This window comes from Aythya fuligula, chromosome 1 (assembly GCF_009819795.1).
Source record: "Aythya fuligula isolate bAytFul2 chromosome 1, bAytFul2.pri, whole genome shotgun sequence".
Taxonomy (NCBI): domain Eukaryota; kingdom Metazoa; phylum Chordata; class Aves; order Anseriformes; family Anatidae; genus Aythya; species Aythya fuligula.
In genome coordinates this window covers 21,957,922-21,972,591 of record NC_045559.1, presented here as the reverse complement: position 1 = coordinate 21,972,591, position 14,670 = coordinate 21,957,922, and the positions used below count along the sequence as shown (strand labels likewise).

The 14,670-nt window shown below is 38.0% G+C and overlaps 1 protein-coding gene across 2 annotated transcripts; it reads right to left on the bottom strand.

Annotated features, from left to right (window-relative positions):
* Positions 1–311: 311 nt before the first annotated feature.
* ZNF800 (zinc finger protein 800) lies at positions 312–14,364 on the bottom strand. 2 transcript variants are annotated; one of them, XM_032208176.1, is made up of 6 exons: positions 14,341–14,364; positions 13,990–14,097; positions 11,759–11,854; positions 6,454–6,597; positions 2,580–4,323; positions 312–1,270 (listed from the first exon to the last, which is right to left on the bottom strand). In XM_032208176.1, coding segments are annotated over exons 2-6 (2,046 nt in total). In that variant the 5' UTR covers positions 14,051–14,097; positions 14,341–14,364; the 3' UTR covers positions 312–1,269. The 2 variants fall into 2 exon arrangements, with proteins under 2 accessions (XP_032064067.1, XP_032064066.1); XM_032208175.1 differs by lacking the exon at positions 312–1,270 and having other exon boundaries at positions 2,576–4,323.
* Positions 14,365–14,670: the final 306 nt, after the last annotated feature.

The following is a 14,670-nucleotide window of genomic DNA, read 5'->3' as shown; positions in this document are numbered from 1 at the left end:
GAACACGAGGCACCTCCCTAAGTAAGGGAGTGAACCTATATAAAAAACATGGTATTTCTTCTGATGTACAGTACCTTCCAAATTGTAGCAATTTGACACAAATCACTAACAAAATGTTTTCTAAAAAGTAAAAAATAAAATAAAATTAAAAAATAACAAAACAAAACCACTGATGCACAAAACTTGCCAAGAATCCCATAATGGCAGGCATGCAACAGTTTTACTAAAATTCTGATTAAAAGGTAAAAAAAAAAAAAAAAAAAAAAAAAAAAAAAGGATCTAAAACATTTTCCAAATTATACAAAGTCAAGTGCTATCTATAGTGGTCATTCATCATATCGAGAGAAAAATTACTTTGAATTTCTCCCATACTATCCTCCCTTTTTATTAATATTTAAAGAAATAAACTAACATTATAAGTGGTTGTGCACAGATTGTCTGTCTATAATACATCAGCAAATATTCACTACCTTCATATTAACATTAGTGTGTTGATCTTTCAAAAAATAAACTGAAAATATAAACTGCAACTATCATTAAAGTGCTTGTGTATAAATTTTTTAAAAAAATTCAAGAACAGAGGAATGTGGATATTCTTGTAAACATCCTAGATGTTTACCAAGTTGTCCTATGAACCACACATGGAAAAAATACGGAGATCTTTGAAGCAACTGTAATACAGTGAAATTCAGAACGTCCCACAACTGGGAAATTAGTCAGTATGAACAAACTGATGTTATGGCAAATACTAAAAATTAGTACAATTCAGCCAATATACACTACGTTGTTTGCTCTTATACATTCATTTGTAATAAATTTAAACAGTATATAACACAACAATTGCCAAAGTAGATTTCACAAAAAAGTTAAGAGCTGTTCATCAGTTAGCGCTATTAGGGAGGAACAGTATGTACGATGAGCTCTCTGAAGATGGTTTCCTAAATGAGGTCTTCTTCCAAAGCTGTTGTTTAAGTTGCCTCTGTATTTTATTTTTTTTTGAAGTTCACGTATCAAACCTCAACTGCATAGACATAAGCATAGTTAACTGCTCATTTAGAAGTACATGTGTATTTCAACTACTGCAGTGTTTTGGGAGGAAGCACTGTCTAACAAGCAGTCAGAATGGTCGTAATTTAGTAAGAAAACAACAGCTTATGAAAATATTTCCTCCTCACAGTACCATTATCAAGATATTAGCGGTTCCAACACCACATTAAAGTCTTTTTCATGCAAATGAACTCCAAACTTTCCGAACATCACTTGAACCTATCTGAGGAGAAATGGGAATAAATTAATGCTTTGCGTTTACCAATATAATTCTGTTTGAAATTACAGAAGATAAATAATTTACAAGGTTAAATTTTTAATTCATCATCAAAATACAAGTCACTTTTCCTCTTAAAATTACAATAATTCAGGGTCCAGTTCCATTCCATTCAGCCAGGATTTGTTATGAAGCCATGAACAGATCAGAATACATTTTAGCCTAGCTAACACTACAAAAACTGAACTGAAATGAAATTACCTCCCACTTCAGAGTAAAAATATAGAGCAAGGCACATATACTTGTATTTTTTTTTCCACCAAATATGTTATAAGGCTATTTCTAAATAAGAATATTAAAACCTCTTATAGGTATTGCTAATGTCTCTCCATTATATTTTTTTTTTTTATACAATCCCCACACCTTTAGGCATGAGTCAATCACTCTGAAATACACAATATTTCCTTTTTTTGAAAGGTCCTCTTAAAAAACAGGTCATATTTAATATAAAAGGCACTGGAAAACTAAGAAAATACAAATACAACTCTCAAGTATAAAACAATTCCCAGTGTACCATATAAGCAGGAGTTTAGAAAATTCTTGGCCAGACCTCTACATATATTTAGGCTTAAAACAAAAAATCTTTATGAGACTCAAACTTCAAAAAATAACTGACCAGAAGTCTCTGAATTTGTGCTTGTATAAATAAGCACTAAAAGAATCAAATCCTAAATTTGGTGATTTTAAGTGTTCACAGGGACCTAACTCAAAACTGATTTTAAATCAAAACAATTAAGTGCCCAAATTACATTCAATCGAAGTGTTCTATGTCCTACTGCGGGTAGAACATGTGTTATAGCCTAATATGCATGAAACATATAAAAAAAGATAGTTACTGTACATCATAGACATTTTCAGTCAACAGCTTTTACCATGGTATTTTTAGCACTTCTTCAACTAGGTTACAGAGCTGTTCATTAACAGGATAAGTTATTCAAACCAGACAAAGGCACAGATAATTTAAAAGCATACTATTTTAGACATGTATTTATGTTAGCTTGACTATAACAGATGCTTTAAAAACAATTTAAATAGTCAACTTTGTACACTTTAATCTATATTCTACTCCAGTTTGCTGCAATGAAAAATTTAGAAATTAATTCTTTTCCTAAAAACTAAAAAAAAATAATTAAGAAACCGCTTTGACATATATCATAGTATTTAAGCCTCTAAACCATAAAATCTATGGAAAAATATGGTGGTTTTGTTTTGTTTGGAAAAAAAAAAAAAAGACAAAACACTATATTTTCCTCACCAGACAACAGCTTTAGATCTTGTACTTCTGCCTTTGGTTTTATTTTCTTCAGGTGAATGAGATACATTCGCCTTATGGGTTTTCTTATGATGTTCTAGGAAAGCTTTTCTGGCAAACGCTTTCCCACATTTATTGCATCGATGAAGAGAAAAGTTTTTTGTTACTTTTACTTCAATGCCAACATCAGCTCCTTCATACTTTTTATTGGGCGAATTAGAAGTGACATCCTGTTTGGAACCAATCTGTTTTGTTTCATCCCTCTGAGGGCCTCTTTTTGTCACCTTATTTAGAACGAGATCAATTGGCTTTTTTATTGCTCTAATTTCTAAACTTGCAGTTATTTTCCCAAGGTAGCGCGGTGACTTTTTATGAACTACAGTTATATGCCTTATCACATCGCGTTTGCGACGCGTTTCGTACGAGCAGAGCGGACACCTGTAGTATTTAACATAAATGTTATTCCCATCTGTGTGTAATTCGATGTGTTTTGTCAAGTTCTGTTTTGAAGTAAATTGGCGTTTACAGAGTTTACAGTAAAGTTGCTTGAAGTCAAAGCCAGCTGAAAGTTTTGGCTTCCTGGTTTTTTGCTGGCCACCTGCAGCAGATGCATTGGTTGATTTAGAGGTTGGTTTAGAGGTTGACTTAGTGGTTGATTTAGAGGTTGATTTAGGGTTTTCTGGGTCCTGTTTAACTTTATTTTTCTGTGCTGACGGAGTGCTTTTTTTCTCGTTTGAATGATTTGTTCCCTTTAATTCATTCTGTGGAGAAAGAGCAATGGAAGGGGGTGAAGGTTCTACAGAATCTGCTGGTTCAACGTTTAGTTTTATTTCTGTTCCATTGGCAGTATTGTTGGGTCCTTTCTCTCTTTTAGAGTTCTTTCCAGAAAGAGTTATCTTGTGAACAATTTGCATGTGCCTTTTCAGCATTATTTGTGAACTATATTTTCTCTTGCACAGAAGGCATTTGCACGCAGTTAAATTGTACTCAGCCTTTGAAGACGACTTTTGTTTTCGGGTCTTAAAAGATTTTTTAGCAGAAGCTGTATCCAGGAACAAAGGTTGCCCAGGTTTTGTAGCTATATCAGGAGTAATGGAATCCCTTCTTAATCCTCTATGAACTTCATCAAAATGCCTCCTTACGTTGGCTTTTGTGGCAAATGATTTATAACACACAGGACAACTTCTACCTAATGTTACAAGAACGTTCTTATTTCGTCCCTTTGTGGAGCACTGATTTGGTTTCTTTTTTGTTTCTATGTACTTCTTTAGCTCTTCCATCTTTTTTTTGTGTACTTTTCTAATGTGCCGGCGTACACTGCGTCTGGAATGAAATTCTTTTCTACAAAGGCAACAAATCAGCTGGTGGCCAAAATCAGAATTATCCAAAGAGTCCAACTCAGGAGTTGCTGCTGGAGGCTGTTCTTCAGGAGTAGGTATCACCTTGTTTGTAACAGGATCAGCAGGAGGTAATTCTACAGTCTCCCCCACTGGAGCTGGAGCTGAAACAGTCTTGGGTTGCTCAGTGCTGGGTTCCTGTGTCTGTACTGGAGTTTGATCAGGAGTACTACTACTTTCTGTGTTCTCTTCTGGGCTATCAGTCCTTGATACATATTGAAATACAGCATTCTGATTAGTTTCTATAGGTTGCAATTTAATTATATATTCTTGTTTGTCTACCCTTGGATAGATTGCTTCCAGGAGGTCATTTATGGCTTGACTCTGTTTATCATTTATATCTGGGAGGTCTGGGAAAAAAAAAAAAAAGCAAAAGTATTATTTTAAAATCATTTAGTAACTTTAATTATTTAAGTTTTACAAATTTCAAAGTGCCTTTTTACCACTGTGTCTACTCAGACACCAAGTTTGCATAAGCCATGTATTTTTACTATTTTACCGACCTTTTATACTTACAGGCTTTGAGTAATCATTTTTATCATATCAGCACAAGTGACATTTTTAGTAGAAGCCAAGACTGAAAGAACATCCTTCTAGTGTGCTAACATGAAAACCACCTAGGCTAAAAATTAGTTTGTCAGGAATTAAACTGTTATCTAAGAAGCTGTATCAATTGCAAAAGTAAGGACACAGGACTAAGCTATGTCCTTAGGACTAAGCTTCCAGTGTGCAGCTAAGCCTGAAGCATCATTAGAAGCTGATTTTCCTACTGCTGGAAACAGGCGTTCTCAACAGAGAAATATATTTCCAGAAATAAGCTCTTTTTCATGAACTCTGAATAGTCCTTAAGAAAGAATGAAACATCTGTGTAACCTGGGCACTGCATGAGGACAGAAGTAGATGAGACAGAATTTCTGGGGCAAGGAAAGATGTTAGCACTACCAAAACAGTTAGTAGGCTTAGTGATACAGTATGGTAAGCGTAAGGACAAATTCTGAATTTAGGAAAAAATAATTTCTCAAAAGAATAAAAATTCAGTGAAATAATATTTCATGAAATAACTCCACTCAGCTTACCCAAAGGTTCACCCTCTGTTCTGCCTTGATAAGGAGTTGAAATGAACTTAAAAAGCAAGAAAGGATGATATGGGGATCCTCCTCTCCTTGTTTGCCTGATACCAGTAACCTAAACTTTGCAAGCTGAAGTTTGTGAAGTACTGTTTTAATATACCTACTTTCAAAAAAGTTTATTCAAATGTTTTTCAAAACATTTATATCCCTGGCTACCACAATGATGCTATGTGTATTTTACCTAGAAGAAAAAGAAGTATTAGTAAATTTATTTCCTGAGTAAAGTAAACCCACACTGAGTGAGGGTCATTCCTTCTACATTCTGAAGCAGAGGAAACAGTGTCACAACAAGAAATACGCTGTTTTGTTGCTCAGAACCATGTTTTAACACTGAATTATTAACACCTTTTGCAGTCAGCTTCAAATGGGGATTGTCTGTATAATTTTTATCACGGGTAAAAAGTCATCCCTATTTTGTACCATCTCTTCATACTATCCAATGACTACGCAAAGTACCTCAAAAGAGTCCTCAGGGAATGGTATTAGGAATTTTTTTGCTATGAGGACTACTGAATTTTTATTCCTATAATAATGTCACTAGCTTTTAATTTTATGTATTGAAAAAAATTCCCACTTCATTCAATAATCTTCATTCTCAATTTTGTATAAAACATAAGGATTTATATAGCTTTATTCAGAGCATTTATTATTATTCTCTTCATCTGGAGCACATAGCATTGTTCTTGTCATTTGAACCCTTCTTAGTGAACAGTAAAAAACATCAGTTAAGCAGACAATTAAATGAAGGTTAGAATGTCAGGAGCAGGACTGGAAGTCTACTCAGGGTAATCTTATTTTGCTTAGAAACTTTCACATTTAGGTCAGATGCACTTAAATACTGCTTTGCAAATACAACTCATCCCTTTCACAGAGAAGCTCTAGGGCTCTGCATCTGGCCAAACACACTAATTTAAGGAGGGAGACAGTATTAGTCTTTTCACCTTCTCCTTCACAACACCTGCTGACACAGTGTGGGAAAACAATCACCTAAAAAAAAAAAATTAAGAAACTAGTGATTTGCTTAAGTATTGAGGCATGAGGATACTAATAAAGGAAGAAAAAAACTCATTGCAATGTTGACCTAGTCAACAGAGACCAAGATAATTAAAAAATATGCTGATCTAAAACTGAAATGCCTTGTTAGATCCAAGCTTTTCTATCAAATTCAGTTTCCCAATCCTTTGGCATACTCTTCAGTATCTTCCGCCATAAAGAGAAGAAATGAGAAAGGAAAAGGACAAGAAGGAATAAAAAGTGTTAATAGTGACACCCTTCATTAAAAAGGTTGGGCCTAAAATCTAGCTATCAAACTATGACATGAACACAAGTATTACAATTAGTAAAACTTACTATCATCCATCTGGAGACTTGGAGGACAATAAAACTTTTTATGAGTAATTAAATTTGGTAATCCTCTGAAGAGACTCCGGCACAATTTACACTCAAAAATAGTGTCCACATCTTTTAACAAGATATGTTTAAGTTGTTTAGTTCCTGTAATAAAAGAAACATTACACTTAAAAGAAGGTTTTCTGTTCATCTAACTCAAATCAGCTCATGCAAGCAGAAACATTTTAAAACACGACAATTTCAACAGCATTTTATCTTGCATTAATGCTTTCATTGCACTGTTTATGATACACACAAACAGTTTCACTATGAAAACAAGACTAGTCTGAAAAAAGTGTTTACACACATTACAGCTTATAGTGAAAGAGCAATGAGTTATTAAAGAATCACAGAACAGCACAGGTTGGAAGGAAGCTTTGTTTGTTTGTTTGTTTTTTTATAAGCTCCCTTTAAATATTGAAGGGCTGCAATGAGGTCTCCCGCCTGGAGAAGAGAAGGCTCTGGGAACAGCCCCAGCTCTCTCAGCCTTTCTTTCTAGGAGAGGTGCTCCAGCCCTCTGATCATTGTCACAGCCCTCCTCTGGACTCGCTCTAACAACTCCACATCTTTCTTGTGCTGGGGGCCCCAGACTTGGATGCAGCACTCCAAGTGGGGCCTCACAAAGGCAGAGCAGAGGGGGCAATCACATCCCTCCACCTGCCAGATATTCCTCCATTGATGCAGCCCAGGACACAGTTGGCCTTCTGGGCAGCAAGTGCACACCGCTGGCTCATGTTGAGCTTTTCATCCACCAGAACCCCCAAGTCTCTCTCCTCAGGGCTGCTCTTAATGAGTTCTTCTCCCAGTCTGTGCTCATGTCTGGGATTGCCCTGACCCAGGTGCCGCACCTTGCACTTAAGATTTGTTGAACCTCACCAGGTTCACATGGGCCCACTTCTCAAGCTTGTCCAGGTCCCTCTGGATGGCATCCCTTCCTTCTGGTGTATGACTGCACCACTCAGCTTGGTGTCATCTGCAAAATCACTGAGGATGCACTCAATCCCATTTGTCTAAGTCATTGATGAAGATATTAAACAGCACCAGTCCCAAGACAGACACCTGAGGGACACCACTTATCACTGTCCTCTACCTGAACATAGAGCCATTGACCACCACTCTCTGGGTGTGACCTTCAAGCCAATTCCTTATCCACTGAATGGTCTACCCATCAAATCCATCTCTCTTCAATTTGGAGACCAGGATGTCACATGGGACTGTGTCAAATGCCTTACAGAAGTCCAGGTAGATGACATCGGTTGGTCCTCTCTTGTCAATTGATGCAGTCTCTCCATCACAGAAGGACACCAGATTGGTCAAGCACAATTTGCCCTTGGTGAAACCATGCCGCCTGTCTTGGATCACCTCGTTTTCTGTGTGCCTTGACGCTGCTTCCAGGAAGATCTTTTCCATGATCTTGCCAGGCACAGTGGGGAGGCTCACCAGTCTGTAGTTCCCTGGATCCTCCTTTCTACCCTTTTTAAAAATGGGAGTGATGTTTCTCTTTTTCCAGTCACTGGGGCCTTCACTCGACTGCCAGGGCTTTGCAAATAGGATGGAGAAAGGCTTGGCTACTACACCAGCCTGTTCCCTCAGGATCCTGGGATGCATATCACCAGGCCCCATGGACTAGTAGCTGTTCAGTTTCATCAGGTGGTCTCAAACCTGCTCTTCATTTACAGTTGGGAGGGACTTTGCTCCCCCAGCCATCATCTACAGGTTCAAAGAAACAAGAGACATGGGAAGCCTAACTGGCAGTGAAGACTGAGGCAAAAAAGTTGTTGAGTACCTCAGCCTTCTCCATGCCTGTTGTTACCGTTTTTTAAGACCCAAACAAAAGCTAACATTAAAAAGGATTCCATACTGAGGTACCTGGTTGCTGCAATACATTTGCCTAACAGCAAAGGACAAGCAACTCAAGCATTTAAACAGGTCTGCAGTGTTTTTTCTTTAAGCTTGTCTAACAATGTTAAGAAAGCAAGATACCTACAGCTATTTCACTTTTTTTTTTTTAAAGCACTAAGGCAAAAAATGACAGAGCATACAATTAGACTCAGAGAGCAACTAACAGGTCAACATCAATGTTACTACATCTGTGCACCTGACCCAAGATCAAAGTGATTGAGCTTATGCAAGAAAATAGAATTGGAGACATATTTTCAGCCTGCTGAAAGGAAAATACAAGTAATTTAAGTCAGAAACTTTTCTGTTAAAACACAACTAATTTGACAAAATGTGCAGGTTTTCTCACACTTGTATATTCCAAAAAGAACCCGCAAGAGTAAGAAGGGCAGGAATTTGAGAACACCAACAATGCTAGACCAATCCTTAAACAATTAAAGGGTTTGGAGTTTAAGTTACACTTCAAGACCAGATTTCACATCTTGCTAAAATTACGTACATAATGCCTACAATTAGCAAAGGATTGATAAATGATGAATACTTACCCGTGCTGAACCAGAAGGAAACACTAGCTAAACAAATTCAGCTAATTTCTCCAATTTGATATTTTTCTTATAAAGGAATAAATCAAAATTAATCTAAATTAGTCAAACAAGCAAAACCATAATGAAACTGGGCAAAGAATGAATATCTCAGACAACTATGAAACAGCAAAAATGGCATCAAGATACTCTTCCAGCCCAAACAGAAGTTCAAATTTTCACTCATCAGAGGCACTTAAGAATTCCATTTAAAGATCAAACTTAGAATCACACTGCAGAATTATTTCTTAAACCAAACTTTTTGAGTAAGCCTTACATAGACAGCTTTTTATTTCTAAGTCTAATTTTATTTTATTTTTTTTTTTACAACTGAGTTTTGGCAAAGCACAATGACTTCTCTTCTTCAGCTACTTAAACCTAGGATCCAGATTTGACTATCTGAGGCTACCATCCAGTTTCTTGCCTTGGCTATGCCATTCCCAGGCCACTGCCCAAGACTGTTTTTTCCTCCCACAGGCTCTTTCCTGAAGTGTTACTAACATAATCTTCATCTGACCTGCATTTCTACAGACAACAGACTACTGGACAAATTTCTCCATTTATTGAAATATACCAAAGTTAAGAATTGTAGAGTTCCCCAAACAGCACATTGGGTACTGAAATCTCACCCTCAAACAGCTATATTTTGGCATTTTTAAGACAAACATTAATGAAAACCCAGCTGAACAAAACTGAAAATGCTCCACATAAATAAAATTCCAGTGAATCACTAACTATAATTCAAATAAAAAGGCCTCCAACTTGGTGATAGCACACAAACTAAAATTTGGCTTTTGCTGTTGATGTGTGCCCTAGCCAAAAACATCCCTCTCAAGTGAAAAAAAACAACATCTAATTCACCATTATTTCCCCAATCAATGGGACACACAAGTCTCTCATTCTCTCTTCCCCTGCACTCTCTCATGTTATACTGACAGTTCAGCCTCTTCCATTCAGGACTGAATTTTTTTTTTTGTCTAATTCAAACCATTGGTTTTATGAATTACTGGATGAGATTTAAGGACTTATACTGGAGGTGTGAATGGATGACACAGTGGTCTCTCTGGTTTCAAACCTTCTGTATTTAACTGTGAAACTTTTCATAAGTAGCAGTAAAAATATTAATTGCTCTTTATGAATTAAACAGTAGACCATTACTGACTTTTGGAAACAGAAAATAAATTAAAACATCCACTAGTTTCATTGACGCATCAGGCAGAGAAAAAGCAAACATCTCCTCATTCTTCACTAACTGCAGGTTGCAGCAACAAGCAGTTAATTTTCTGCCAGCATATGCTGCCTCCAGCTTTTTTAAGCCTTCTTCACTTTGTAGCTGCAGCTAATTGGAGTAAGTGATACTTTGTCAAATCCTGTTAATATTTGTAAATGTAGATGCTAGGAATAACACCATTGTCAAAAGAAACTGTTACAGCACAGTCATAACAAATACTTCTCTGGCAGAAATACCAAAGCTTACGCCTTTAGCAAGCAATTTAACTTTTCAGAAAAATCTCACCAGTCCACTTCCTTCTACAAGAACATTCAATTCTATTACAGAGTTACAGAATTCTGTATTAGAATGTTGTTTGTTATGTTTTATTGTGTTTGAATCATTACTAGAAAATAGCTACTAATTCATTTGTTATTCTTAATGTTCTGAATGACAGAAGAAGCCTTCTGCTAAAACTGGATTAAATGGAGAACACTCCGGCTTTCATACCTATTTCTTTAAGTATACAACAGGTTTCAAAAGTGTTTCTTAGCATAATGAAATGTTGCTTGTTCAAAACTAACTAGTAAAATCTGCTCCAGGTCCTTTTGCCTTCTGTCCAACTTCCCCTGGTGCAGATGACTGAAGAGACCAAGGTAAGCCGTCAATTTAACACATGCCAGCGAGGACAACCTGGAAGCAGCCCATGGACAGATTACTTGTGATTAGCTTGTGCTATCTCCAATAAAGAGTCCATTAATCTGCCTCAAGTGAAAGAAGCCTGCCACACATATTTGAGGTTTTAGGTGAATCTCATTTAAACACACATAAAAATGGTTACTAATGATGACTCTCACATCCAGTTTTCCTTCTTCTATTAAGTTTCTAAATGCAAGTGGAGAACAAACTGAATATTGTGCCATTCTACAGGACTCAGCTCACGTGCAACCCATTACATATCATCAACGACTTACATATGAAACATTTACTTCATATATATATAATGATCTGTTGCTTTATACTTATATATATTAACAACTGCTATGTTCTTGCAATAAGGGTTGTAAAAATAAAATGCGTGTTTTGCCACATCAGAAGTGTAGAACCAGCTGGGAAATATTGCAGGCTTCAATCACCTTCGGCATGCTCATCCAAACACTTGTTATTCTTAGGTTCACTGCTATGATTTGCAACTCCAGAAAAGAGTCAATAAACACCTTAAAAGTATGATGATACAGCAGTATTAAAAAGTTCAAGGCAAACACTGAATTTTCTCAGCCTCTCAAGAGTTTCAATATAAACAAATCAATAATAGCAGTTGGAGGGATGACACCAAACAAGTCATTTTTAAAAAAGTATTTTTGAAAGTTAACTATACTGCAGGAGCTGTATCTTGACTACTTTATATGAGAACCCTTATAAAAGGGAACAGCACCTAATGCCAAAAACTTACAAATATTTTGCAACTATGCAGAAACTCAGGTGTTGGTGGCTCTTTTGTTTTAATACATATTAAATACACATAACCCTCACAACAAGGTAATAAACTTTTTTAGAGTCAAGAACGGTTTCATACCTGATCGAAAACATTCGATGATTTGTTGAATACCGGATTTTGATGTTTGCAGAGGCTGCTGTAACAATGGAGGATCACCAGGTTCCAACATATGCACTGAAATACATAAAGGATAAGCTGTTAGAGAAAACTGAGATGATTTTTTATTAGGTTACATATTTTCTGTGCATACAGTAAACTTGATAAAAAGAAGGCCACAACTACAGTACAAGTTGTCTTGCTCAAAAATTCTCATCAACACTGAATCAAAAAATTTGACAACACACTGTCATTTTGATTATTTAAAGAAAATGTGTATTCAAAGCTATGTGAATCAAACAAAAACAACTATACAAAACCATAATGACTAATAAGAAATTTCCATCAACTAAGGCAATTCCCCAGAACAGCCTGCTTGACTCCCATCATTTAAACCAAAACAACAAAACAAATGTACAAAAAAGCTTTACCAAATATTTCTTCAGAGTGCCCTGTGTGATTCATGTGTTGTCAATACGTATCTAAGCACTGAATTCACATCCGTTCAGCAATGACCAGAACAAGGTATAAGCATATTTAAGTAGTAGCTATTATAATTACAGCTATTATAATACTTTTAACAACAACAACAAAAAAGTTCAAGAAATGCTTCTGGTTCAAGCAAACTGCTGAACTAACATCTTACTTCTGAAGTTTCATTCCATCCCGCAGTCTTCATAAAATCTATTACAATTAGAACTGATCTAAAACTCTTTACTGATCAGGATGATGATTATTATTCTGATACACAGTGTTTATGCATGTGGAAATTAACAGCATTCCATTGGTGCATATGCATAAGACACCTAAGCTTTGCTCAGAGAAAAAAACAAATTTACATGAATAAGAGCACCTACTTAAGCGTACGTGTGCAAAATCACTAGTTAGGTCTTCTTTGTCATTTCATAAATCGGTTGCCCACTTGGTAGGACATTTAGCTCCATTGTAAGGTCTCAATTTTCTAAATAAGGTACTGAGCATGTCTAAGAAATTTATTTTTAATGAAGAGCAATAGAGACACAGTTTAAAACTATTTAGGTTTATTAATTGCAAATAGATTAAACATTTTAACAGAAAAGTTATGCCTTTCAATGTGAGGTTATAAATAAATTCAAGCTGGAAAGAGCATCAGAAAGAAAAGAATGATAAAATGAACACTCCATGCAACTCTCCTGGCCCCATTATACACTATTATACACAAACATGTAACAACCATTACAAATCAGCTCATTGTTTAGGGATCTCTAACACAATAACATCGTACTAGCTTATTCCATATTCTTCAAACTAGTGTACTTTGGGTTGTATACTGCCTCTAGTATGCACGTGCAACACCCACTGACATCAAGAGGAGTGACATATATGAAGCATACGTAACACATCACTATTATTTGTAAGGCAAGAATAGTATTTTACCCTTTATAAAGCATTAAAGCAACTCAAAACCTCAAAATCTTAAACACAAAGAAGTGTTTCTACAAGCTGAATAATACCTGCTTTCAAATCAAAGTTGCCACGCACAGGCTTTCAACAATTAATTCCAAAACCTGATGCCTTTCTTTTTGAAACATAAATGAAAGCATCCAAATTATAAGCTCTACAGTAAGTCAACAAGGAAAGAACCACATTTCCTTCTGTGCTTCCAATTATAACAGCAGGCATAACAATTAGAAAAAGCCTACCAAATTAACTGAAACTTCAGAGCACTCAAAGTACTTTCTACTGACAGTATCCTCTGTGTCATAGAGCAGTGGATGCATACAGTTGTTTTAGGACTTTTAGGGTTTGTGTTTTGTTGTGTTTTTTTTTTTGTTCGTTTGTTTTGGTAGACACTTAAGAAGAAGACCCCAAGTTCATCAGAGCTCACCCGGGGAGACTCAAAGTAAAGATACACTCAATGAATTCGAGAGACCGTCAAAAATGTCTTTTATAATAATAACTTGAAATGGCATGCTTTTTGGAAACACAAATGTTGTATTTACATAATTTCTCGCCTTCCTGCGCTCACTGTACGCAGTGCCCATTTGAGAGCTTGAGCACTTTGACAAGTCCTGCAGGAACTGAGAAATGATCTTTGTTCAATACGTCAACGTGACAGTGGGAGAACACATAAACCTTCCCAAACAGAACCCAAAGCTTTTGATACCCCAGAACTTTCCCTAATGATGCGCACCCGCCGCATCACCTCAGTTTCTCGGGGTTTCTCGCCCTACCTGGCTCACAGCACCCATGGTGATGGTGGTCAGTCTGGCAGCACTTGTCCCTCAGAGGCATTTTCCGCGGGCACCACCTACTTCCCTTCTACATCCAGCAGCGCGGTCCTGCTAAAACAAGCAAACCGAGAGTCACCTCGGGAGAAAGAGAGGGCGAGAAAGCGGCTCCGCGGCGGGCCAGGCGCACCCTCGGCGGGGAGGGAGGGAAGGAGAGAAGGAGGGAGCGAAGCCGCCGCGCTCGCAGCGCACCTCACGGTGCCCAAGCTCCCGCTCCCCGGCCCGACCACGCGCGCCCGGCCGCGGCAGGTGACAGCGGGAGGCGGGCAGGGAGCGGCGGGCGGCAGCGCCTACCTCCGGGCCGACAGCCGCGCCGACAGCCGGGCCCCCCCGCCCCGAGCTCGGCTCCCCTCAGCCCCGTCCCGCCGCGGCGGCGGCCGCTGACCCCGGAGCCGGATGGGCACGGCGGAGGAAGTGACTGCGGCCGGGCGCCGCGGGGCCGCGCACTGCGCACGCGCCCGGGCCGCCGCTCCCCCGCGGCGTGCCGCACAGGTGCCGCCGGGCGGCCGTTGGGCGGCCGTTGGGCGGCCCCGGCGCTGCCCGCCGGTGGGGTGCTGAGGGGCGGCCCCGGGTGGCGTGTCTGCGCTCAGCCTGCTTTGTTACAGCTGTTGGTGTTTTGTTTGT